At 42.2% G+C, this 27,137-nt stretch overlaps 1 protein-coding gene across 4 annotated transcripts in view; it reads right to left on the reverse strand.

Annotated features, from left to right (window-relative positions):
- Positions 1–27,137, reverse strand: part of XYLT1 (xylosyltransferase 1) — a 185,402-nt gene that overhangs the window by 55,506 nt on the left and 102,759 nt on the right. For all 4 annotated transcript variants that reach the window (XM_035548728.2, XM_035548730.2, XM_035548729.2 and 1 more), the window contains exons 3-4: positions 6,187–6,359; positions 5,345–5,547 (exon numbers count right to left, since the gene is read on the reverse strand). In XM_035548728.2, the coding sequence (XP_035404621.1) occupies positions 5,345–5,547; positions 6,187–6,359 (376 nt within the window). The remainder of the gene's footprint in view (positions 1–5,344; positions 5,548–6,186; positions 6,360–27,137) is intronic.

Here is a 27,137-nt window from a genome sequence, read left to right on the forward strand (position 1 = left end):
ACATTTCTCATAAAGCAACAGTGCTCTACATAAGGGCTCAGTTCTAAGAAGAGATTTCTCCTGTGTTTCAGTATTGCATTTCAAGTCCACATCTTGCAAAAGCTGAGAAGTTTTATAAAAGTGGATGGAGAGCTCAAGTCTGGTTTGCTCCAATACAAATTGTATTCTCTCACTTTTTCTATCCCAGCCATCTGCTTCAAATTTTCAGTCAAATGCCCACACAAAATGAGAGCAGGTCATGGGAAATTCGGCACACACAGCGAAAGCCATCTCCAATGTAGTCTACACAGAGTGGCAGTCACCCTCATTTTACAGGGGACGAATCTGGGGGCCACTGGCTGCAGTAAGGGAGTTGTGGTTCTCTCAGTGGTCCCATTCCCTGAAAAAGTACTCAAAAAAGTGGTCAAACATTTTTCCAAAAGGTGGAATTTCTTTCTCAAACCTTTTGCTTACAATTATTTCCATCTGCCACCAGAATAACAAAAAGGCCAAAGACCCATTCCCTCCGCTCCCACCTTCTCACTCCTGGCAAGCCATCTGCTGCCCAGGGACTGCAGTCAGGACTCATCACTTGGTTATGTATGTACTTGCCAACAAACACTTCCCTTCATCTCACTGCTCACAGAGGAGAAGAATTTTTCCTCTTTTTCTCACAGCTATTTTGTCTTTGGTTTCCTTTTTTGATACCCAGAGGAAGCAATTTCTGGTCTCTAATATGGCCCCTGTGCAGGACCTGGCGACGTAAGCTATTAGAGATGAAAGCTGGGAAGAAGACAGGTGAGTGAAAGGACAGCTTTATCTCTGCTAGGCTGTCTGCCATGCTCAGATTTGGCAGGAATTCAAGTAGAGCTGTTGATTTCGGGTGGTTATCTTTGCTAACAACACTCCTAAGGAGTCAGGAGTGCAGGTCTGCTGGAGAAAATGAAGGACCGAGAGCCAGGCTGCCTGTCTGCTGCTGGCTGATTGGAAACACTGACCTGAGAAAAAGGTCCACCTGCTTCGAAGGGCACCCTTTGAGTTTCTATGGAGCAGTTAAATCTTTAGATGAATGTTGCTATTTAGCATTAAGAGTTACCTAGACCATTGATCAGAGGAGAACATACCAAAAGAACAGGTCAGTCAAGAGCTCTCTGCCAGCTGATTTTTCTCAACTTTTGAATACAATTCTGACTGACAGAGATGATCAGCATAAATTACACCAACTTTGGCACTTGTTGCTGAAAGTCCCAGTCCCAGTCCGGTCATCCTGTTTACTCCACGGAGTCTGCAGTTTCCACAGATGCTATTTGTATTTTAATACAAATTTTATTTAAGTTCCAGACCAAAAACTTTGTTGACTGTCTCATTTGTTTGAGTCTTCACATTGCAAGCTTTTGTGGAAGGTATTTTTATAAAATCTTCATCCTAAAACGGGTTCATCTTCATAGTGCCAACTACCAAAATACAAGTAGTTTCACTGGGTTTCTTTTGTTATATATAGCTCATAATTGGGTATCAGCAGTATCTGCATTCCTAGCTCCATCAATAAGCCACTCTATTTTCTCGCTATTTTGAAGCACTCCACAAACTTCTGTTAATAATTTTGCTTGACCTTTATTAAAGGCAAGAGTATTACCTGGCAATTAGATCTGGTGATCCCTTTGGTGACTGAGATTCAGTCATTTATTGTAAATTATAAATAGTTCAAATGTTTCATTATGTTTATTCTTTCTACAAGCTTTGTGGCCAGGTAAGCACTGACATGACATTCACTGTTAAATGATCTCATTAAACTTCCTAATTTAAGTGGTACAATACTTCACCTGCCACATTATCCAAGGACTCCTGCAAAGCACGTTAAACATTCAGCATCAATAGATGCTCTACCAGAGTTCACCTTGTTGGGAGTGAAATTTCAGTCCCTGAACATAAGGTTGACTACCTGATGTTGTTTGTCAGAGACAATAAATAATGCAAATAGATACACATATAAAATAAGAGGTTAAAGACATCGATAGCTTCCCCACAGAGCTTTGAAAGAAACTCTCAAAAGAAAAAAAGACTTTCCTCAAAAGAAAACTCATGAAAAAATACCCCTAAAATAAAAACAGTAAGAAAAAGGAAGGGGCTGGTTTTGTTTATTTCTTTATGAATGTCATGGTTGTGGGAGATGGTATCTTGAGAAAGCATGTGCCTCTCCCAACCCCCAAAACCCAACAAAAGAACCCCAAACCACGCAACAACCACCACCACCACCACCCAGTGTTCGAGCAAAAGGAGAAGGAAGTCACAGCCTCCCACCCCAAAGCATCACTTGTAGAGGTCTGTCCTTGGCCATTTTATCCCTCGTTTTCCTACTGAGAATGCTCACCAGGACTGAGCAGAGTCAAAGTTGGATGATGCATTTCACTTAGGCCAATAAATAACATACTACCTCATGACTAGAGGGAAACACAGTATTTTTGTTAGAGATGCCTTTATGTTCAGACTGTGTTTGTGAATGATTTCTACCACAGTAACAACTAGAAGCACATGGATTAGGACTTCATTTGTGCTGGATCTGCAGACTCAACCAAGGCTTCAAAAATTAAAGATTAAGGCACAGGGATATCCAGATTTTCTTAGCTTGCATGTGTTTTATTTTAATTGCTTCTCTCCCAAAATGAATGGTTCTGAACTTTTTTTTTCCTCCTCCTGCCTTTATATAGTATGATCCTTGACATCTGCTTCTAGACATCTCTTCTGAAGGATGAAGGGTTCCCAGTAATCGTAATGTAGCCTGTGAACATACCAGACTGCTCCCCAGACAGATTTAGACTTCATCATACAGAATTAACCCCACATATAGAATGTGTTCTCCTGACTTATAAGGCTGGATTAGCTTTTATTATCAGAAGAGAAGTAGTAAAGGTTTCAGCGTTACAGATGGAATGGCAGATGGGAAGCGAAAGCCTAATGTGAAGCAGCTCTGGATAAAAACTATTAATCCACAAAATTCATATGTTCCTATGCAGGGAAACCTAGCTAAAAACACTGCAATATGACTAACCAGTGTGAGATGTGTAAACTGCCTCTAGTCCATTATCTGACAAATGATGTCTGAAGGAAGGAAAAAGCCCTCAAACACCCTCTTTACTATTTCCTGGAAAAACACTCATCTCTGTGCAGTAGGCAGAGAAGTAATGCCTTCCCAAAGATTACAAAGAATATTAATTTATAGCCACTCCACTATGAAAATGAAATGGACTCATATATATTTTTGATGAGATAGCATTTTCCAGGGTTTATAGCTGTAATATTACATATTAAAAAAATGTAGCAGCACCTGTAAGTCACTGTCATTTAAGTTATAGCATTAAAAATAGCTTTTTACTTTTTGTTCAAGTGCACCGTGTTGAGAGGAAGCCTATTTCCCCCAGTTCTGGTATCAGAGTACTTTGACAGCAAGGGAAACGAGCACTTCACTTGCCTTCACCCAGCTGCTGAGAACCACCACGCAGCTCTGAAAGCAGCCGCATTGCCAAAGCACGACCTTCAAGAATTTCCACCATGAAGAAACAAACGCTTGGAACTTTTCCAGCTGAATGGCACTTGTTTAGAGTTTGAATGACTACAAGATACCACAGCATTATTACAAAGAATCCATTAAAGCAGAACTGACTACGGTCTACTCAACAAATCCTGTGGTTGTTTATGGCCCTATCTGTACGTGACTGATCCCATTTGGCCCTGTGGTTTAATTCGTTCCGCAGGGAACGAAGAGCAGTTGAGAACGCCTCAGGTCATGGCCACAGCACTACAAGACGGCATTTAGGGTGAACACAACACCACAACAGGGTAACTGGATACATCTGCTGGGTCTATTCTGTAATTACACTACACCTTCAACTGTTTATTCTTCTACAATTTATCTTACTTGATTCAAAGTCCCATCACCTTCTCCTCTGTGGTTTTACATTACTCTACTTTTTATCATCAGTGTAGCATTCCTCACCAGGAAAGTGAATTACAGGGAATAACAAGCTACCTTTTCCTCAAACTCAAAAGATATACAGAGAATTACATACTGTCCCTTACAACCACAGATAACACGTCAAAATTGTTATGGCTCTTCCTGTAGGACACCAAATCAGATGCAATACGAGATACTGGGAGTTCTTAATTCAAACTCCTTTGTTCCAGTATCAGTGCACTCTCTGTGACTCTTGTGTTCTTCCCTAGTTTTCCTCCCCGAAATGTGATGCATTTCTCTTTGCTGACAGTACATAGAAATAGGAACCAGAGATAAAGCCTTTTGTCAGTTCTCACAAAATCCTTCCTAAGGCAAAAGCTCATGTTGTTACCATTCTCACTTCAGTGGGGATTTCTGTCTGAGTAGCAGATTCAAGAAGGGACTCATAATTTAAGAGAGATATTGCAGGAACCTAATCAGGTGGTTCCACTGTCTTTTGCTAACGTATTTCTTTACTGTTAGTATTAAAAGTGTGTAATGCCATCGCTTATTAGAACATTACCCAAGAAAGTTACTTCCCCTTTCCTTGATTCCTTTCAGCATACAGGGAAACAGAAGTCACAAGGTTAATTTCCTCTTTCCCGCTTCTTGTTAATTCTTATAGCCTAAAAACAACAGCTGAAGAACACTTTTTTTTTTTTTTTGCCTCTTTCCCCTCCTTTTTCCACTTTTTATGGACTATCTACTTTTGCACAATGTAGTAAACCTTACTGAATGCAGCTGTGGGGTCTGGGTTATGCAAATGCAGAAAGATTACTATTTCACTTAAAATCACAAGCCTTGTCATGTGGTGATGTGTGAAGTTCTTTGCCTGATGCCGTCTGAATAAAGACATTCAGGCAACGGTTGGTGCTGAAGCTATAATTGACTCCTAGCAACTTATTTGTCACTTCTACAATCATTATCCTCTGCAGAGAAAGTACTAAAAAAAGGAAGCGCAGAACATTACCTTCACTGAATCTACATTCACACCTTCAATACTTTCTGAGACATCAAATCATACTGTTGATCAGAGCCCTGGCAGGGAACAATCTCTCCGTGCCTGGGGATTGTTTGCTTAGCTCCAGTACTTCCCATTACTTTACTCACTCCCTCTCTTGCAGGTGCCCCTTGCTAGAAATAATGACTAAATAGAGCAGCACCTGCTTCCTCACTGCAAGTGAAGAATTGGTGCTGCTAACCTGCTTGCAGCCACAGTCCTTTCTGGGCAAGCAACAGACACATGGGGGGTACAGCAAGGCAACTGTCTCCATGGCAAAAGCACGGATGTCAGACAGCAGCCTGATATTCCTTACATCAGCACTTACTCCCCTTAGGAATAAAAAACATATGTTCTTAGAAGACTTGTTGTACCTGATTGGGTAGTCGGCAGCGCTGAGGTTAATGAAGAAATCCCATGGCCAGTCATTCATCTCCATTAAGTCCCTCATGCTCTGCAGGTAGGTAGACAGAAGGCTTGCTCCTCCCCAGATAGTTGCCATTCTCCAAGAAGTGACTCTCACATTTGGGTACTGGTTAGCAAACTGGAGCACTTGTCGGTGTAAGTAATTGGATCGCTTTACAGGAGAAAAAAGTAACAGGTTCAAGTTACTCTGTCCCAAACTGTACCTCCCTGTATTCACTAACCAGCAGCTGCACTTCTCGACTACCTGAGCGTTGCCTTTGCTTTGCCCTCACTTGCCACAGCGCACAGCGTTCTGTTAAACGTTAATTTGGAAAAGTGCAGAGCTCTCTTTTAGTTCTTTTTATTACAACTACAGTAATTGCTAATCAGTGCAATTAGCATTTATTTATCATTTCTCATCAGTAGATCCCAAAGGGCTTTCCTGAAGGAGGTTACCGTTACTCCCTCTGTTCTGCAGTGGGAAGTAACTCTCCCGAGGCACCTCAGGCCAGCTCTCCATCCAAGAGGCCACTGCTGTTAGTCTGCATCAACTTATCAATTACTGTTACTAAATGTACAACACACAGGCATGAATAGATATTCATAAACATACAAAGAGAAATGAAGACTGTTACATAGACAAGATAACAAGAAAGAAGAAAAAAAAAAAGTGGCTCCAAACATATAACAGATGGAGAGATGAGAAGTGACATGCACTCTACGCAGCAGAGGTAAAGAGAAGATGAAGATGACAAAGATGGGCAGACTGACAGATGGCAAGACAGGCAATTTATAACCAGTGATATATTACCTTGTCAACATGAATGTAATAAAAATGGTCTTTATGGTAAATAGCCTTAAACATGCGTTGGAGCTGCCGAGAAGCTCTGCCATGAACAACCAAGACAAATGCGATCCTGACTGGGTTGGCTGGCATGTACTCTACGGAGTCCTCATCCCACTGCACATTGTTGTTGGCTTTTCCTGTTCAAAAACAAAACACAGGACATCTCTGAGCGTATCTGCAGGGCAGGGGAGCAGAGAGCAGTACACGTTTCACCTTGGCTCTTTTTTCAAAAGCAGTTTCTGATGGGAAGTCACCTCAAAGTATTTGAAAAATGCCAAAGCCAACTCCTCCAGCAAGAAACCCCTCACGTCACCAAAGAATCCTCAGTCCTCTGATCAGCACAGCTCCGCTGAAAAGCTGGTGAAACTGCTGCTTAACAGCAGCTGAGGATTATCTCAACTGATAGCATCTATTTGGAACAGCAGATGTAGCCTGGACCATTTAAATGGCAACCTGCACATTTTTACTTCTTCGTGTGTGAGAGCAGGCAGTACAATCCTATTTCAAATTTATTTTCACTTTTATATTAACACAGGAATTTATGGTCTCGGTTTTCTAAAGAAAACACCACACTGTAAGGTTATGACAGGATGTACTGATGAGCTGAAGTGACATTTTTAGTCAGGAATTTAGAGTGCTTTGTTTTTTGTAACATCTCTTCAACTCACAAACCTGAACATCATGAAAAAAAGGACAATTTTATCCAAAACCTGACATTCTTTCTTCAGTCAAACAACCCCTTCAGTCCTCTGACCTTGTAAGAGTCTTTCTCAACAGAAATTATTTAGGAGAAACCTGAAATTTTGAACATTAGCAGAAGGAAAGAAAGTACCCCAAAGATCAAAAAACCCCACAAATCACCCCTGCCTCATTTTCCCCCTTGCACCTGTAAAGACTTTTTTAGGCAATATCATTGTCTCAAAGGTAGCCAAGCCCCTCAAAGAAAAAAAAAAAAAAAAAAGAAAAAAAAAGGAGAATTTCTCGAAGTCCCATGATCTGTGATGTCATTTTGGTTTATTTCCTCAGAAGGGTAAATCCACTTGACCATCCTGAAAAGCCTGAATTTCTTATTATGCTGCACTTACATATTTAATTATTAGAAATGCATGTACACAGGGGCAGGACTTAATCATTCATTTTACATTACAGGTGAAGGTTTAGAAACGGCCATGCATGAGCTGAACCAGCTCATCAGCAGCATCTGAGATCATGTGCAAGAACACCAACATGTCTCCCTTTATTCATCGACCATGTTTTGACCAAATAGGATATTTCAGACTCAGTATGTGTGTATGTGCTCAGTAAACAACCAGCTCAACACAACCACTCCTCTGCCCACGCTGACCTCCCCCAGCAGCAACCACGGGTGGCACAGGGCCTCAACCTGCTTTGCTTGAAAGTGGTTTCCCTCCTGGAAAAACAGCAGAATTGGGTTTTATGCTGCTTTATAGGCACTGCAGTAATCACATTTTTGTTTGCCTCTGACATAAGGAAAGAGTTTTTTCCTCACCAAAGCTGTTTTTTCCTACCTTTCCAACAAGAGCCTAGTCGGGGCCTGGAGCATCCTTCCTATGAGGAAAGGCTGAGAGACCTGGGTCTGTTCAGCCTTGAGAAAAGAAGACTGGAAGGGGATCTTATTAAGCTCTATCATCCTCTTTTCAACCTGACGTGCATCCTCCGTTTCTTCCTAAAGGCAGGGAGGAGCGTATCTGGGTAAGTCGTGTCCAGCTTCTGCCTTTGGGGCTGCCCCTCCCCTCCCAGCTCCACGTACCATCGGTTTGCGCCAGGCCGCAGGCGAGCCTGAGGCGGCGGTTGGGCCCAGCTATCAGCCAGCGCCAGCACAGCCACGAAGCCCACTGTGCCTCCCAAACCATATCCTGAAGTAATTAAAAAAACATGCTCAATGACACTTGAGTTAACACGTGGAACAAAAAAGCAGACATTTGCCAAGTATGAAGAGAGAGTAAGTGTGAGGGAAAGCCTTCTTCCCGTTTCTAGGAAACTGGAAACATGTTGATAAAAGTAAACAATACCAAATACTCTTTTATATACATATGGATTAATTACAAAAGAAAAGCTGGACACAGAAAAAAGGACTTTGCTTAATCCTTCCTGTTGCATCTCCTCCTTATTAAAGGGAGGGGAGTAGCATGAACTCAGAACAACAGAGCAACTGAAAGCTCGCAGAACACTGGCTCTGGCTACCTGAACAATTTGATCCACTTAATTGCACTGAAATTTGTACTTAAGTAACTGAAAGACTCCTTTAGATAGGCACAAGCAAGAGGTCCTGCTGCAATGGCAGCAGCACGTCATGGGGAGGGATGGCTTCACTGCCTCCTGTGACCCTCCCTCCAGGTTCTCCTCTTCAGCAGTGTTTCTGTATTCTACCTCCTTTACGTAAGGACCTGTTCTTCCTGGCCTGGAGGTCCAGGAAAGCTGTCGGTGTAAGAGTTGTACCCAGCCTCTGGAATAAGGCTCTTTGCTGGACTACATACGGGGCTAGGAGGCAGCCATGTGCCTGTCTGCCCCAGGTAAAAGACCTTTACCTCCCACAGCCCCTCGAGGAATGTCTATCTGCAGTAGCATTGCTCATAAATTAATGCAACTTTCATGCCCGAAAATGTATTCGGGCTACCTATCAGGAAATTTCTAGCCCCATGAGTCACACTTAATTTTAAAAAGGACACTGACAACTTAAATGGCATTTCTTTAAAAAATCATCCACCACTAACTCAATAAGACTCGGCTTAAAAGATTAGAACAGGACTTAAATTTCATTTCTTCTATCATTTCCAGTTAGCCTACTATGGCATTTATGTATACTCACTTCTGTTCCTCCCACATTGCTGCTGAGCTTCCCCATGGGTATGCTTAGGGCTTTTGCACAGCAGCAGGGACAGAAAGTGATCGTGAAAGAAAGAAAACATGCTTGCAAGGAGAACTGGCAGGAGAATGAAGGGCAATTGCAGTAGCTAAATTAACCCATTTTTCATTAAACTGCTCTGATTTCAGGCTGACAATGTCCCATCAACAGACGCAAAGATTTTTAGTGGTTTTCATTACATTTTTGGATACCTCTTTTCTGAAATTAGTGGCTTTCTGCAATGACCATGTAAAAGGTGATGGGAATTTAAAATAGCCATATTGTGGGTCTTTTATTTTAAACTCACTTGCTTTCAATACCCACACCATCATTTATATAGCAATTACTGAAAACAAAATCCTACCAAATTTTCATCTGAAATGCCACCTCACTTCATCAGGTTTCTCTAATAAATTCTTGAAGCGACATATTTTCCTCCCTGCTAGTTTCCTACTCTAACCTCTTTTTCCATGTGTTCCTTCCTTCTTTTTGAGGTTCAGGTCTTTACAGTCCCATTTTCCACCTGCATGCTATTACGGCTTCTGTAATCTAATCCTTTCCCTGGCTGCCTGGAATTTCACAAAGGTAAGAATGTTGTATTTTTTCCATGTGTCAGAGTATCCGCTACTTTGGCTTTATATTGGCACTTCCCTGTTTTTAGTCTGTGGCTGATTAGCACCCTCTATTTTGCAGACTGCTCCACTGATAGAGGACCAGTCTGGTTTGCAAATAAGATGAAATTGGCAGGAAACATTGAGCATCTTTTTGCTAAATAAATACAGTAGGAGTTCAGAGCTGTATAAACCATGTCAAGAATAGAAGGGCTCTAACCATGACACTTCTATAAGGCTTCTCATGTGTGTGCACACCATAGTCTTTCACATCATGGTAACGTCTCCTTATTAATGATCTGCCTCTCACTTCGGAGCATGTCCCTTTCTGGGTGTTGGGACAGAAGACACAAAAGACGCCTCAGATACTTCTCACTTAACATCCTAACATGCCACAGTGATAATCTAGCAGGATTTTAAGGCAGAACTTGCATTTGATAGCTACTTCAGTGCTATCACTGCACTGCCATTTGTCATGTGCCCTAAATCTCACACAGAGTGTGAGAGTGGCCTCCACTCTTGGTTACTCGAGTCCAACAAAAAGCAGTTTTGAAGGCCAGCTTTCTCTCCCTGGTTCCAAGCAGCCCTTTACAGTATTTTCACCTCTTTGTTCACTTGTCTCCTCCTCACCCACCAGGTGCATGGGACTTGGGCACTCACTAACACCTCTCACCTCTGCTTGTGCCAGCATCTGTCTTTCTGAGAAAAATGTATCAAGATAGCAGAGGAGAATTCCCACCTTCTTTTCCTACTCCAGGATCATTTATGGCAGTCTCTGAGTGCATAAAATTCCAGATTTATCTTCCACTCCCATTGCGTGTGCAATGCCTGTTAAGTGGACTTTCCTACAGGCTCATGGAATTCCCTTTTTCTAGGGTAACTTATGCAGATCAGTGTTTTATAAAATCTAATGAAATGCTGACAATGTTAATACAAGGTAAAACAAAAAAACGGAAGAATGTTTTGTTACAGTTATAATCTGGCAATGCCTTGGAAATCATTTTGCATGCATGAATGAGTGGGGACAGTGAAAGAAGTGTCCTCGCTGCCACCTGGCACAGGCAGCACAGCAGCAGGGCTTTTCCGAAACTTCCAAGTTTGCAGTTCCATTATGCAATGGAAACCGTGGGCAAGGAGAGACGTCTTGTGCTGCCTGCTTCAGACAAACCACCAGTTCAGCAAAAGCAGTGCTGCTCACACAGGCTGTAACAAACATTTCTTAGCCCCTGTATCCAAGCATATTGATGCATTTTGCCATCACACACTGGAAACAAAAAGTGCCCTTTTGCTTTGTGACCAAATACCTTTTATAAACTTACTTGGAAAAATCAGAGTTGCCTTCCTGGCTTCCTGCTCAAAACACAACACAATTTCCAAGGTTTCCTAGCAGGAAAACACACTACCTCTTTCTGCAGGTAACAGGAGAATCTCTGCTCCAGTGCAGTTTTGGCTTGCACTTCCTAAGCCCCAGAGAAATCAATGCTCATAATTAACAGTTTAATCTTCAGCTACTGCAGTATTACTAAATGCCAGAACAATAAACATTGTGCACTTTCTTATTTGTTGTGGTGCCACATAATGCTCAATCATCCACCAACATAACTCTGAACCAACTTGCTAATCTTTTACTTCTAGTGCTAATTAATGAGATCATCAGACTTCTCTAGCAGCACGAAACAATCTTTTAATGAATTTTGTGAGCTATATTATTTTTTCCAAATTAATCTATCCATTTCTATTCCCAGCTCAGCATTGCCCTGTCTGTTCAGCAGAATGCCACTACACAGAGACAGGCACCTGGATGCTGCTGCCTTGACCCAAGCACAGCTCTGGGCGTGCATCGTGCCTTGATACCATGAATCAACTGACAGACGACATCAGAAGAGGGATTGCTGTGCAATACAGCATAGTATTTACTGCTATTGCATCCATAAACACAAACAGATGCCTCCCTAGTGGGAGTGCCAGCCATAAGTGCTCCACAGAGGCAGAGCTCTGCATCCCTCCCTGAACTCACAGGAAGGGCCCTGTTCCGTTCAGTGGGGCCATTTCTGCAAGTGAGCAGTAGTTGTAGGTTTCTGCTATAAACTCCTTTTTTGCAATTGTTCACAACTCATATCAAGCCAGAGGACTGAAAATTACTATACATGTTTTCATCTGAAACTTTTCCATTTTGGTTAGTGCAGAGCAAAGACAGTTCCGCTGTGCTCAAACGGAGACAAGAATAAAAAAAAGTCTTCCTTTATTTAGAAGCCTGAATTTTTGCAACATACCTAGTAACAGAAGTAGCTGACAGTATATATTAACAAAGAAACAGCTTTCTGGCAATTCACTGGTAAGTCATTAGGATCTCATGAAAATTCTTTGAGGGCTTCAAGACAGCAAAATTTATCTGGACTTATCTAAGAACATCCCCTCTTGCTTAACTCCAACAAGAGAGGGTGTTATTGTTGGAGTTAAGCAAGAGAGGATGCTCTGTAACTGTAATGACGTGTCTCAGTAAGTGCCTCATTTGCCATCAGGCTCCAGAGGGATGTTCTGTCTGTACCCTGCAGTGAAGACACCTTGCACAGACAAGGTAGCTTCTGAAGCACACTGTGGGTTCCTCACCTATCAGTTGAGAAAGCAAACTTTCCTGTCCCAGAACCCAGAAGACTAACAACAGGAATCCCAGCCTTTGAATGCCAATTTTCACCTCCAATATGGGAAATGATTCACTTATTTCCATGGCGACCCTTGTAGACATCTTTTGTGAAAGAAAAGATTCTAGGTGAGCACTGATTTTTTAAAAAAAAATTATCTGTATGTAACAGGTCTGTTCAAATAGGATTGTACCACGCTGCAGATGGCTATTGCCCAAAAGCTGAGCTGGGCAGCAGGTACAATTCTGGTGGATTTCGATGCTGACAGCTTTAACCACAGGCAAGTCCTGCGCCCTACGAAGTGACCACCAACTCTCCTCTGCCTGGGGGTCAGCACTTTCATCGGTCACCAGTGCCCAGCTAAAGGAGGGGCTGGGATTCACCTCCAGCAAAGCAAGCCAGGCTCCTGCTGAAGATAATTAACATGACTACTCATACGTGCTGCTTCTTCTACTGGGTTTTACCTCACTCAGCAAAGCAGGAGAGGTGAAATCAGCTGAGATCTGTACAACTCTCCTGAGGACATATGGATTTGAGAGGAATGCTTATGATTTGCAAAATGAAATGCTCCCGGTTATGCTCTGAAGATTTCCTTAAAATTGCTGTTACCCATACTTACTATCTGTAAGTTAACATTGAGAACTTTGGATAAAATTTCAGAAATTATGCTGCTATTGAAAAGTGGATATTCTTTTTTTTTTTTGCACTAATGTTTTATCTCTACAACCCTGCTCAAGTATTTTTCTTTCTCAGACTCTACCATGAATTACAGAAGCAATTTATGATCCTCTCTAAGTTCATATGATCAAGTAACCCATAAGCAAAAATCAATGCAAGGTAGGTGGGAAGCAGCGAGACAGAATTTACAAGCACTCAATGACTTGTCCATTTAACATTAAAGAGACAGATTTCAGCAATGTTCTCCCATGCTGAGCAGAAGCTCTGGCTTAGAACAAAGGGGCTGCTGATGTGGGCACTTTGGGTCTGCTTTAATCATCTCAGAGGATGACAGCACAAACTGAGGGCAGTCAGAGGCGAGGAGTCCCTGCCTTACAGCTGGACAAGTCCTTTCAGGAGGTCACTGCAAGTTTCTATACAGTGAATTCATCAACTTTTAAGCAGTTCTGTACCCCCACAGCATTTCAATATAATAAAGGAAAATGGCTGTAGTTACAGAATTGGGTTGATTTCACTGTAACCCCCATGCTGGAGAGATTTCTACATCTTCTATGAACAGAATAATAAGGTGTGCATGAAGAAAGGAAGGTAGAAAGATAGAGGACACATGTAGAACTGTTTCATGCTCACAGTTGGATCATAAGATGATGAATTGTTTCTATCTTTTCCCAGGGAAAAAAAAAAGAAGATGATTTTCTATTTTGGAATTTGAAAGAAAAACATTTCCATCCCTGCTCTGTCATCCTTCTGTTATAGCTGTTTAACATTTGTATTGCATGCATCACTGCAAACACTCGTTCAAGAACTCTTGTCCCAGTGGGCAGGCATTGTCCAACAGACACTAACAGAAAGACACCCCGCCCCAGGAAACTTAGTGGACCTTTTTCACATGATATGAAGGATTCACTGTAAAGGAGGAAATACAAGAACCCTGAGAACAAATCCTATCTTTTGTATCACAATGCAATCGCAGTAACACAGGACTGTGCAAAATCTACCTCAGTGCAGACCATCAGATAGGTGTGCGTGCTGTGCCAACACATTTGTATCAGCGAGGTTTCAAACAAACCCAGGCAGCGTTCAGTCCAGAAGCAGTCTGCCATATTTCAAATAAAAATTCCATCTTGTCGTGTAGTCAGTCTCAAGTAGTTATTGAAACCATTTTTATGTTTTGCAAATGACAGTCTAATTATCAGCTATTGCTACATTGCACTTGCAACTCATACTGAACAATTTACTATGATAACTATCTAGCTCACTTTTTTGACTATTCTAATTATGAAAATGGTGGCATTCTTGGGAGACAAATCTTGATTATTTGTAGTTTTGCTGGAGTGTGTTAGCCAAGTATTTTCTCCCTTTTCTCAGTGCCTCTCATGAAGAAATAAATATCACAGGAAAGCAACATTAGATTAATTAATGCTGAATTAGAATGCATTTCTTAATAACCCAGTGACATCACTGGACTTCAGAAATACACTATACAGCAGATCTAACAACAGACACAACTGTTTCTTGCAGAAAAAGACTAAAGCATCTTGTACCTCAGTTTGCCTTAACATTTGGGAGGCAACTCTTTCTTTTCAAAGCTGTGCTGCCTCACCAAAGACAGCACTCTCTATAAGGCTGAATTGAAATCTGACCTTTTAAAAGTTGCTCTAAGCCTTAGAAACCACCAAACAAGAGAAAGTTACCTGTACATTACAATTCTAAGAAAATGCTCCAATAAAGATTTTTCCAGCCTGGCTCTCTGGCCTAACCAGAGGCTGACTGACTTCTCTGTTGAGCCCCTGGCAGGGTGGGACCCTCAGCTCAGGGATTTAAATCATATCTGAGAAGAACTTTTCTCCTTTTCCACCAGTAATAGTCAAAACTTGTGGAGACCAACCAGCTAAATCACCAAAATCAAGCATAATTCCAAATAATTCTGGGGAAACATTATAGCAGCTTTCCAGTGCCTCAAGGGGGCTACAGGAAAGCTGGGGAGGGACTTTTGTCCTGAAGTGTAGTGACAAGACTTTAAACTAAAAAAATGGTAGCTTTAGATTAGCTATAAGGAAGAAATTCTTTCCTCTGAGGGTGGCGAGGCACTGGCACAGGCTGCCCAGGGAAGCTGTGGCTGCCCCATCCCTGTAGGTGCTCAAGGCCAGGCCGGACGGGATCCTGGGCACCCTGGTCCAGTGGGAGGTGTCCCTAACCGTGGCAGGGGGCAGACTAGATGGTCTTTAAGGTTGCTTTCAAACCAAATCATTCTGTGATTCTATGGTTTGGAGACACCTCATTCAGACGCCCATGGCCCAGAAGCTGCCTTCCACCCAGCATGGCACCTTTTGCTCTTTAGGAAGGAGGGGGGGCTACAGGAGGGAAAAAGCAGTGAAAGGGTTGAGATGAGGCATTTGTTTTGATATCTTATCCGCCCGTGGTTGTTGCTTAGGATGTTCCTTTCAACAGTCCCAAACTGATGAGAACGGGAATTTTGCAGCCAAGACAAGACGTCTTCCTACTCCCAAGAAAACTGATGACACAAACCCAACCTGAAGCGATTAGACCTCATCCACTGTCTGCATTTTCTGGGTCCAGCTACAGCCATGCCAGCAGCACTCTGCCTTCTGTAAAAGCTGGGAGGCACCAGTTCCTTTGGCCAGCTCATTTAGGGCACCAACCACCAGCACCTCCTTCCTGGTGAGGCCCCCACGGGGGCTCCTGGCGACGGAAATGCCTGCTGTCCCCTGCCCCTCTGATCTGTCACAGTGGCCAGACTCACGCTGCCCATGTGCAGCAACATAGTTCAGGTGCCTCCCTTAAGACACCGTCCTCTATGAACTGTTGGTGGAGACAGAAGGACCCTCTAGGGGCTGCTAAAGCTGCAGACCTGGGCAGAGTGCAGCAGTGCTCCTTTCTGCTGACGGACTTGGGTTTCTCTGACAGCATGGGCAACAGCAGGGGATCACACATACGTCAGGCTCACCCCAGTCAAGTTGAGATGTTGCTTGGGGACATGCGTGATGGCAGCCCTGATGTGACCCCAGGTCCTGCAGTTTGCCCTTGGGGCACCTGAATCAGACATGAGTCAGCGACTGATTGAGGTGGTCTGAACCGTGCACCAGAGGGGGCCTGCCTGGTGCCTGCCCTCTGTCTGCAGACAGACCGACCTCCTTGCTCGGACACACTGACAGCCCACCAGCTGCTTGGGCTGTGGGTTTTGGAGTCAGCCCTTCTCTGAAATGAAGCACTTCACTCCCTTCCCTGCTGGACAAGCCTTTAGATCTCTTGTACAAAACAAGAAGGAAACACTGAAAGTGCCCTCATTTCTGTTGAGACTTTCTTCTCTTTTCTGTCTCAAATCATCTGCAAGTTTAAAACAAACCTGAAAGCTAACCAGTTACTGCAGAGCAACCAAGGCAACAAGAAAGCAACAATATCAACATAACACATCCCAAGCACAACAGAAATAGAGCCTTATCAAGGCTCACGTTAGCATTTGAAAGTTTTTCTTGATTCCAGCACCCGTTCTCTGTTTTGCAGGGTATTTCGAGACTGGCACATCTATAAGCTTTACTCCTCCTTTTCCTGTCATGCTCACAGCACGAGTAACCGATAAACCACAGGCACTTACATAGTTAAAACAGTCTCTACTTCACATTAGCTCCCAGGAGGTATCTGTGTACTGCTGCGACTACCGAGGAACGAATAGACAGATAAAAGGGTTTGTTACCTGGCTGATCAATGTCTTCCTGCTCTGTTTTACCATGCTGTCATCTTTCACGTCCTACATCAAGGATCTTTTCCCCAGATAGTCTTAAGAAATGTACAGCTAAACGCTGTAACTACCCAGCATACAGCCAGAGTAACTTCACTGCAACAGCAGGACTGAGCTCATTTATACTGTATGGGACCTGGGTTGCTAACTCGAAATTTATCCTTTGAGATTCTCATTACACGTCTCCTATTTTTTTGGATTCGGAATTTGAAGGACAGAGTCTGCCTTTATTCTGTGCCCAAGGTAACCATAAACATGATGTTGGTAAGAGATGAAAAAAGTGAAGGCTTTTACAGGTATTTTGCATAGCTAGTCTGAACAGGTCTAGTTAGGTATGGAGAAGGACTGACACTAACAATGAAGCAAAAATAAATCTGTAAACCTGTGCTGTGTGTCCACGTTCTAAAATGTTGTAAAAACTCAGACTTGCGTTTTAGCTGACACTAGTTGCACTGCAAGTGAAACTAACAGGAATCTCTTCACAGAGACAAAAGATAAATAGCCTGTGTGCAAGCTCCAAAAGATAAATAGCACATGTGCAAGCACGTGTGTGGCACTCCAGAGCTGCCAGGCTTGCTTCCTCTGCGCCACGGTGAGTTCAGCTTCGTGGATTTCCAAAACTTGCAGGGCTAGGATGCAGCTGACTGCTTGTAAGAATCTAACATCGCGGCGATAAAAGATGTGTGAGGCATCAGAATCACGTATGCACATGTACCATGGACACACATTCTGTGTGCATATGAACACACTGTACATACTGGTGCACTAGCTAACAAATAATCATAACTGAAATATTTCAACTCAAACACCACATCTCCAAAACCTGCTTCGCAAAGAAATGCAGTTTCTGCATTCAGAGCATACTTTTTTCAGCACATGCTGACAACTAACTCTACAGAAATATCCGTATGGCAAAGGACACTGTTATCAATGGTTTTCCCAAACCTGCTCACAAGCAAGAAGGCTGCACAAACACACCCATTCCCTTCCTGCAGGCTTCGCCCTGTAGCACTGGGGATTTCTTGCTAACTCTTCTCAGCAGTACCAGCAGGACTGGGTGACTTTACCCAGCGTTGGCAGCTTCACATCCAGCTCTGCAATCACTGGGCTCAGCCAACTCTCCCCACAGGAGCCTCCAGCCTCCCTCCTATAGTCCCCAGCCCCCGCCAGCTTCGTAAGGGCTACTCAGCGAGGAAGTCCTTTTGGTGAGCAGAAATGGGAACTGTTACACAAGAATTACAAGTCTTTTCAAAGATCTGGGCCTTTCCTTAACATTGACATCCATCTATAAGCTCATTTTACTTCTCCCTGCTTTATGTGCATTACATCAACAAATTCAGTATAATTTTAATTTTCATAATCTTACCCTGTGCACTTCACAATCCCTACATGATGTAGTTTTTATTTCTGTCTGAATAATGACACATTCATTATTTTATCATTGATTAGCTCTTGTGCTTCAAGAAAGTTTGCTACCATGTATACTACTTAAAGGGTGAGCATGAAGAATTTCACCCAACACAGAAGAAAAAGAGGACCAATTTTCTTCCAGTATATTACTTGTCAGCCAGAGAAATGGAACATAATTACGTTGTGACATTTCCAACAGCAAATATATTCTATTGTAAGCAATTAACACTGGTTCCTTTGGCAGACTTCGAAAGATTACTCATATGGTATGCTAAGTTACAATAACATTTGAATAATAAATAGCACCACACTCCTTTAGCTGGATTTTATCATATATGCACAGGTCAAAACAGAGGAGAAATTGATGGATGGTAATTCTTGCACAAGCCACCCTGATATTGCAAAATCATGCATTCACGTGGAAAATGCTCAGCAGGGGAGTATGCATCTGGGGAAGAAACTAATACTAGGGACAACCGTAACTCTGAACCTACTTAAACAAAAATGCTGAGGACGTACAGACTATCGATGACTGAGAATTTCGGTCTGTCCACCACATATTACAAACTATGGCACTTCTCTTCGGATGGGAGAGGTGGGGCTGGGCTCCCCTTCCTGGCTGCAATGCCTTCCAGAAGCTGCTGCTGATCAAGAGGGATTAGAACAGATGGTTTAAGAAGAAAACCATTGAGCATTAATCCTCTAAACATTTCATAGTCAACATATCTTTAATACAATCCCTCTAATCCAATTAGGGTGCCTTGAAAATCGTATCTTCAATTCCATGCTTCGTTGTGATCGGTTCTGCAAGCGACACATCCATTTACAAGACGGCTGCTGAACGCCTCTGCAGCTTCCCTGTCCTCTCCAGCCTCACCGCAGCCGAGCCCAAATCCTGCCCTGAGCTGCTCCCATCTGTGCGGGCTGAGCCCAGCACCAAGTGCACCGTGATGATAGCTCACGGTGAGCATTCCCAGCAATGGCAAAAGTATGCCATACAGAAGACAGATTTTAGATATCAAAAAAAAGACCTTTTAAATATATCAAAATCTCTTTCATTCATAAAGACATGCAATTAAATAAGCCCGAGAAAGAATTTTAAATTCCCGTTTCATGACTGAACAACAGTTACTTAGACACATCACTGACGAGTAAGTGGACCTTCAGCAGGTAAAAGGGGATGCTGCCCTTTACCATCCATGCCTTTGAGCCAATGAGGAAAAGAACCCCTACTACACTACTTTCACAAGCAAGCAACAAATTCCTACTTGTTCCATCTCAGCTGAGCTTGATTTTTAAAATGTCATGAAAATTTTTTGGATTGTTTTTCACAAGGATGTATATTTGCACTTATGTTTATGGGCAAAGAACAGAGACGAAAAGCACAATCTTGTTGCTAAAATAAAGGACTTCCACTCTATTACTCCATCATAGTATAAAAAGATCCCATTAGCATACCACTAGAGGAAAATAAAGGAAAATCAAATTGCTGGCAAAGGAATCATTCGACAACAGCAAACTAAACTGTTTTTTTCTGTATTTCACTAGACATTTCAGTTTTGCTGTAAAAGGGGGGGGGGGTGCAGAAAAATGTCATTGTATTGACTACATAAGTTACTGGCTGCTGTTAAAAGCATCTGGGGAGAATTTGTACATGAAATACATTCCTGCAACAATACCATAATTTATAAACTGGAGCTATACATTTCCCACAGACTTTAACAAGGCTATGATGTCTTTGGACATCAAGGAGCTGCTTAAACAACCATTTGTAGAAGAGTCTGCCCTCTACCACAAAAAAAAAAAAAAAAGAATTCCTGCACAACACTTAAAAATAAAAATGTTAGTGCTAACCTTTTTTATAGACAAAAAATAGTAATGGATATAATTCCCAAGATTATTTTAGCTCTGTAGCAGAGGCTGCCCTCCCCACCTCCCATTAGCAGCCAGAGGCATGGAACCAGGCACTGGGCACTGGCCGTGTACTGCAGGTGGGACTGATCCTGCCCTCCCACCACCTCTGCCCATGCACTGGCACAGGTTTAGCCAGAGCCTGGCTGCAGGGAGGCTCTGCTTGTGCACCGCTTGCTCACAGCGCTGAACGTGGGGAGTCTGGCAGGAGCGGACGCGATGTATTAGTGTTGATCTCTAGGAATAAGCGGTGCAGCATACTATGAAGCAAGGCACAAATCCAAGCAGTTATGCATTATAATTAGGTAAAGCGAGTGCTAAAAAAATGCTTTGAAGCTCTAGATGTATTTCAGTAGCATTGACTTCCAATATAATTTTTCTTTTTCCTGCCACATACACACTTACACACAACCTATCTGACTGCCCCTTTTAGAAGGGGTGGCTTAAAAAAAAAGCACTTACTTTCTGATGTAACTCCGTTCCTCCTCTGTTAAAAGGCTGGAACTCCAAACTAAACAATTCACTCAGAACTTGGCTTTCGTGGCAAAGCAGGACAGAAAAATCATCAACTGGCAGCAAAACTGCTACGCAAAACTAATTTGGGAGACGAGAAAGCGTGAAATACATGAAATATCTCACAGATTGTAAAATAACATATTTTAAGAAAAAGAGACTGAGGAAAATATGAAATACTGGTAGAGCCTAGCTACATAGAAAGACTCCCTGGCTGTCGGCTGGCTGCAGCCCCTGGACACCGAGCAACAGGAGGCACGGAGGGTGAGCAGAGTCGGTCCTCCCTGCAGTTAGACCTTCAGCTTCCTCAGGAAGAGGAGGATGAGGAGGAGGCGGAGGGAACAGAGACAGAGGAAGGCCTCCAACAGGTTTGTTGTAAGAACAGTTATAAATCTCGCTATCTGCCAGGGTGGGATCAGTAAGAATCCTAATGCTGGCACCTCTGACGTATGGAAAAGTAAACAAACAAACAAACACAAACAAACAAACAACAACAACAACGGAGGATGAGGAATTAGAGCAAGGTCTCCCACTACTACTGCAGCTGCTGCTGTGGACACTTCTGCGCAGCTGTGGAATTCATCCTTCCACAGCTCAAAGGCTGAAAAAAACACCAAAGAAGTTCATTTGCTGAATTCATGAATGAATGAAGCAGGAGTCACCCATCTGAAATCAATGGCGACTCGTAAAATTAGTATCAAAGGAGAATTAGCACGTCTGAGCCAAATTCTGCTTGGTTTGTTCCTGTTTCAGCTCTGAACAATCCTTTATCCATATAAATGCAGATCCAACTCTTAGCTTCCTTAACAATCCCCCGTTTTAGCTAAAAGAACCAAACATAACTGAGATGCAATTTCCTTCAAGTATCACTTCTTGTCTAGTATCTTTACTCTGACACTAGAAGAATGATGAAAAACCTCTTCAGATTAGTTCCCAAGATGGCATTGCTTAAAGGCACACTGTTGATGCGTATACAGCGCTCTCCCTTTCTTTGGATGGAGCAAAAAGCCATCCTGTAGTCCCTATCAAAACAAAATCACTTCTCAGGATTCTTCTCCTCATGCCTCAGTGACACCTCCCTCCTTGTTCCCTACCAACCTTGGTCCTGCCACACGCAACTGAAGTGCTCAAGGATGGTAGATCTAATTAATGCCGTTAAAATTAACACCAAAGTGGCCTAAAGGTAATCCTTTAGAATATTTTAGAATGAAAAAAAAAAAGGCATTCTGCTTACCACCCTGACTTTACTTTCACACTAAGTACCATCTTCTCCTTAATGCAAAACCACATTCAATTTCTGAAATTTCTGTAAACTAATTCAATGTACTTTGACACCAAACTGTTGACGTTCAATGGAACAACTTTCACAGCACTGAAGACATCATCTGAAATAGGATGTCCATTTGCCAGCAACCCTTATTAGAACAAAATCACTTCAAATCCAAAGGTCAACTGGTGTGGAAAGGGTTAATAGGCTAAACTGAGAAATATTTAAAAATAACAATTACAGTTGACACTATAATTACATTGCCCAAGAGTATAATCCCAAAGGAACATAGAGACCTTTTGCCAAAGGTGATTTGAGTGTTAATATGAAACCCAACGTGTGTTCACTTTAATTACATATGTGCCTGCTGAGAACATATGATAGAGTCCAAAAAGCTAATTCATTGTCAGCAGGACAGCAGAAGCTAATATTAAATCTTGCACACCAAGTAAATTTTCCAGGTTACCAATTACCACACAAAAACAGGACGCATTGCAAATGTGGTAATCAGCGTGAAAGTCAAATTGAAGAAAATATTGCTAAATAGAGTTCAAGTCGGATCCAGCAGTGGGTGTAGGAAACCTCCCAAGAGCTCATCCCTTCTCTTCAAGCCAAGCAGCACTCAACTGGTCCAAGCATCATCCCACTTCCACCAGGTTTGCACTGGCCTTAATCCTCACCAGCACCGTGATAAGGTGGCAAAACTGATGTCCATGAACCTCATTAGTTAAAGTATACACTTCAATTATTAATTCTCTTTAGCAATATATAGCAGCAGTTCAAAGGGGATTTTCTATTTGGTTTTGGCCTTTTTATACTTCTTAGCCTTAAATTTCTGCATCTCAAAGACATTGTGGAGTGTTTCTGTGTTCTCCTCTCTTGAGGTTTCTGGCAGTTGCACCTCTTAATCCACACCGGCATGCCAGCAACGCTTTATGTATTAAACCCATTTAGATCTACTTTTAATTAATAGATATATTCATGCATCATTCAGTATTTTATAAGGAAAGTGCCTGGAGTACGAACAGAAGAGCCCCAGTGCTCACCGATGAGCTAGCCCTTGGGAAATGAGACATAAATCCGATTCTGCAGGCAGCAGAGACACAGCCAATACTTCTAACTACATCTTTACCTGCCTTTTTGTTGCTTTCCTGATGCATTATTAATTAATAACTACTGAGCCTTCCCAACAGAGCATTTTAAATAACAGTTAAATTTCTTTATGGATGATTATGAGTCATAAAAGTATGTCTGGATGTTCAAAGCAATAAACAAGTCCAGGTAGGGAGCCTGAACTGCTGAGGTAACTGTTCTTTGAAGCCTGAAGTTTTAGGGATGCTAAATGCCTACTGTGCAGCATTATGAAAATCCCTGTCTAGCTTAATCCAATTAATCTGGAGAAATGTAAGGTTTCTGAATGGCAAATGCCATCTGAAAGGAACACAACGGCATTTCAGAAAAGCTACCACCTTGGTGAGGTTCACTGGTCTACCCAAACGAAGCTACAGAGATTGAGGCCAGCTATCAGGTATCATTTTCAGTTCTCATCTAAGATAACGAACAGAAAATTGTCACATAACAATTATTTCCACTCAAGATTTATACAAGTGATGAAATATGTTTCCTCAGCTTTGAAATGTACTCAGGGACGATGGATGGTTTTCCTGTTTTGCTTGAATATTGGACAAACTCAGACAGTTTTAAAGGTATTTTTAGGGAAGCTTTGTGCTATTGCAGCTGGTTAGTTTTAGATGTAAGTTGAAATAGATCCATAATGCTTGAAGATGAAAACTCACTTGGACATCCCATTTCTCCATATGATAAATTTTTCCACCTCCATGTCCAAGACCAAAAAGCTTTCTATTATTCAAAGAAAATCCCAGCATTAGCATTCAACAACATCTCCTTAGTTAAGAAAGGTAAGGAACTTGCACTTCCCATTCACTCTTCACAGGGTTCAGTTACCATCTGAGGAAGGATTTCATTTTTTTCCCTACTGACTGTGCTTACTATTTCTTTCTGGTATTTAAACTGGTGTACAGACTGCAAGGGGCAGCTTCAGCTGTGCTTGCCTTTGATACAAATAACCCAGTCCTTCGCCATACAGCACTTAATAGGTGAGGAAAACAAAGCACATGATCTATACTGTTTTCTGGACAATGCAATACAAAATTACTTATCTGTATTTGGGCAAACTCTGGGTAAGACCAAGTACATGAGAGGCCACGCAGCACCGAGCACAAGCGCCGGGGCTTCAGGGCCATTTCGTTGGCCACTGCATGGGAGCAGGCTTGTCCATGCAAGGGACAGATCCCAATGCAAATCCCGTGGTTTTGCTTCCAGCTCTTCCAAAGCCCCAGTTTCTACTCCACTGCCCCACCACGTGCTTTTATACCAAGTAGGAATCAGCCAAAAGCAGGCTTTGTTATCCAGAGAATGTGCTCCATCCACATGCCTTGGCAGCCTAGGAAGCGAGATCCTTCTCTTCCCCTCCAGGAGCCAGCAGCCCTGCGGACCTGGGGAAGGACTGGCAGGTCCCCTGGGGGCAGCCAGCACTGTGAGGTGAGGTGAGCCGACCTGATGCTGCTCGCTCCTGACAAGAATTTGTACCCATCTTTCAAAGCAAGCAGCATTTGCCCTCAATTCCCCTGACAAACTACTACTCCACTTTTTCTTTCTAATATTTCTCTCTGTCTCCTAATCTTAATTCTTCTGGTTTATGGCTCAATCCTTCTACAGGGATTCATAGCAAATACAGAGAATAATACCTTTCCTACTTTCAGATATTAAGATGGATCATTATTCCTCCTGACAAGTTAGAAGATATTTATCAGTTTGAGTTATGAGGCCTTTCTGACTGTGAAGATTTAAACATCGATTTAATGCCAACTTAAAAGACTCCTAAAAGTGTCGGAGATTGCATTAGATAAATAATTTAACAATAAAAGGTATATCAAGGCAGACATTATTGCAACCTTCCACCAATCAATCACCATTTTCCATGTTTATCCAATTTTCATCTCAAGGCTCTGTACATCAAATTGCCTAGACATATATGACACAACTGAAATAACTTCATCATTGAATAAAATTGCATAGCCATTAAAATTCTCTAGTATCAAGATAGCTGACATTATGTTAAATATTGGCTTGAGTTCCGCAGGGTAATAAATTCTGACCTAAATCCAATCTTTCATGGATAGCTGATTCAAAATGAAAAATTACTGTTTTGTCATTTTACCTTAGGAAAATTTCTATGGAAACCAAATACAGCCTGGGGCAATCTTTGAAATTTATGATAATTAAAAACACAGCTTCCATTCTGGGCATCCTGAAACAAAGAGAATGGATTTGTTTTGGTGCCCAAGTATCAGACATGTTAATAGCTACCAAACTGAAGGAGAACACTACTCTTGTGCTTTCCCCAGGTCTCTAACCCAGAAGTAACCAACTGATACACCGCACAACGTGCACATCTTACAACCAGCAGCCTCACTTGCTGCAACAGGACGAAGGTGCCGGGCTACGAAAATGAAAACAGAGGGGAAATAGTGCAGAGAACTTCTGCTCCCATTTCACAGTTGTGCACTGCTGTAGTGCAAAGCTGCAGAACTGCTGCCAGCGCTGTTAATAAACCCTTGGAAGGTACAGAAAGCCAGGCCGGACAAACAGCTACACTGCTCTCCTGCCTGCTGTTCCCCAGCAAAATATTTGGACACAACTGCGGATTTCAGAGCTTACAGAGCTGACTTCAGAGAACCTCTGTTACCATTCTCTTCTTAAAGATACTTCTGTGCAGCCTAATATTGAAAACTCTTTTAGAGGGCTCAGAAAAACTTACTATTTTATAAATAATTTTTTCCAGGTCTTTTGATGAACAGATTTTAAAATCCTCTTAAATACAAAACTAACACCACTACCACTGAACACCATTTGTCATCTACGTTACTTTGCAATGGAGTTAAGTAACTTTTATCCCTGGCATAACTTGCCTGAAGTGTCCCAATAAGCCTGGGATGTATCGACAAGCAAAACCCACGTCTTCACAGTGCTAGCCTAGTGCCTATATGACTGGGTTATGACATGGCCTAACAGAACATGCTCTCTGCTGTCACTTTTCACTTGGGAGCTCCTTAATGACTTCTGCGAATAACCACATCCTCAGGTGATAATCTCATAAACAGACTTTGAAAAATAGGTTCTTTCATCATAGGGACAAGAAGAGAATCTTTCTTTCCCCCTAAATAAGATTTCTGCTTGGCTGGGTTCCAGCATAACTCTCTGAGGCTTTTCAAGTTTACAGTGGGGCGCTCTAATTTCTCCTATTTTTTCTCCAATTTTTGTAGTCTGCAGCAACTGAAAGCAAACATCAAGAGAAATACAAGATGATTCTGTCCTGAGTTTGGCAAATTATGCCTACAATGGCTATAAATGATTGAGAAAAATGAAAATGTGTCAACTTCTGTGTGAACATCAGCCTGGTCACAGTAAAGGACAGAGCCAAATCTAACAGGATTTCTCATCAAGGGGATCCAGAGGAGGATCAGGTCAAACAGATTTCCTTTTTGTCAGCAAGGTGAAGAATGCCAGAGGTGTCTGAAGCCTCCTTGCAGTATTCCTCTGGAGCCTGACAAAAATGATTTTCCCACTTGCTTTTCAGGGATCTGCTGTTAGGACGTCTGCAGGACCAGAACTGCCATAAAACTGTTATTATGCCCACAGTACTAGCTGGGCATGCCTTACTTTGGACCACGCACTTCCAAGGACTGGAAAGGGAAGAATCTCCAGCCCTGAATACTTCTTTTCTTTCTGATCTTTCCTTGTTCCTGTCCAAAACTGTCTTCTTTTTCCCTGGTGACATTAAAAATGACCGAGATAAAGGTACACAGAGACACTTTAAGGTGCACTGAGAAAGGTTACCAAGATAATTCCTGCAATGCTTGAACCAGTGCCTTCTGAAATCACCAAAGGTTGTCTCATCAGCTTTAATTTGAGCAGATACCTAAAGACAGAAGCTGGGAATTTTCCCAGAAATGTAAAAGATTGGGTACTACTTGTTTAGACACTTGAAGCAGAGAATAAGATAGCTTAAAAAATAAAAATAGCCTATGATGGAGTAACTTGTAGAATTGTAACTTGTAGCCAAGACTGGTTGCTCAACATGTAATTGGGGGGGTGTGTGCATGGGGAACTTTGACACTGAGTAGTGAGGTACTGCCCTTCATTAGATACAGCGCCCTTTGTTCTGGCATTAGCT

This window comes from Cygnus atratus, chromosome 15 (assembly GCF_013377495.2).
Source record: "Cygnus atratus isolate AKBS03 ecotype Queensland, Australia chromosome 15, CAtr_DNAZoo_HiC_assembly, whole genome shotgun sequence".
Classification (NCBI taxonomy): Eukaryota; Metazoa; Chordata; class Aves; order Anseriformes; family Anatidae; genus Cygnus; species Cygnus atratus.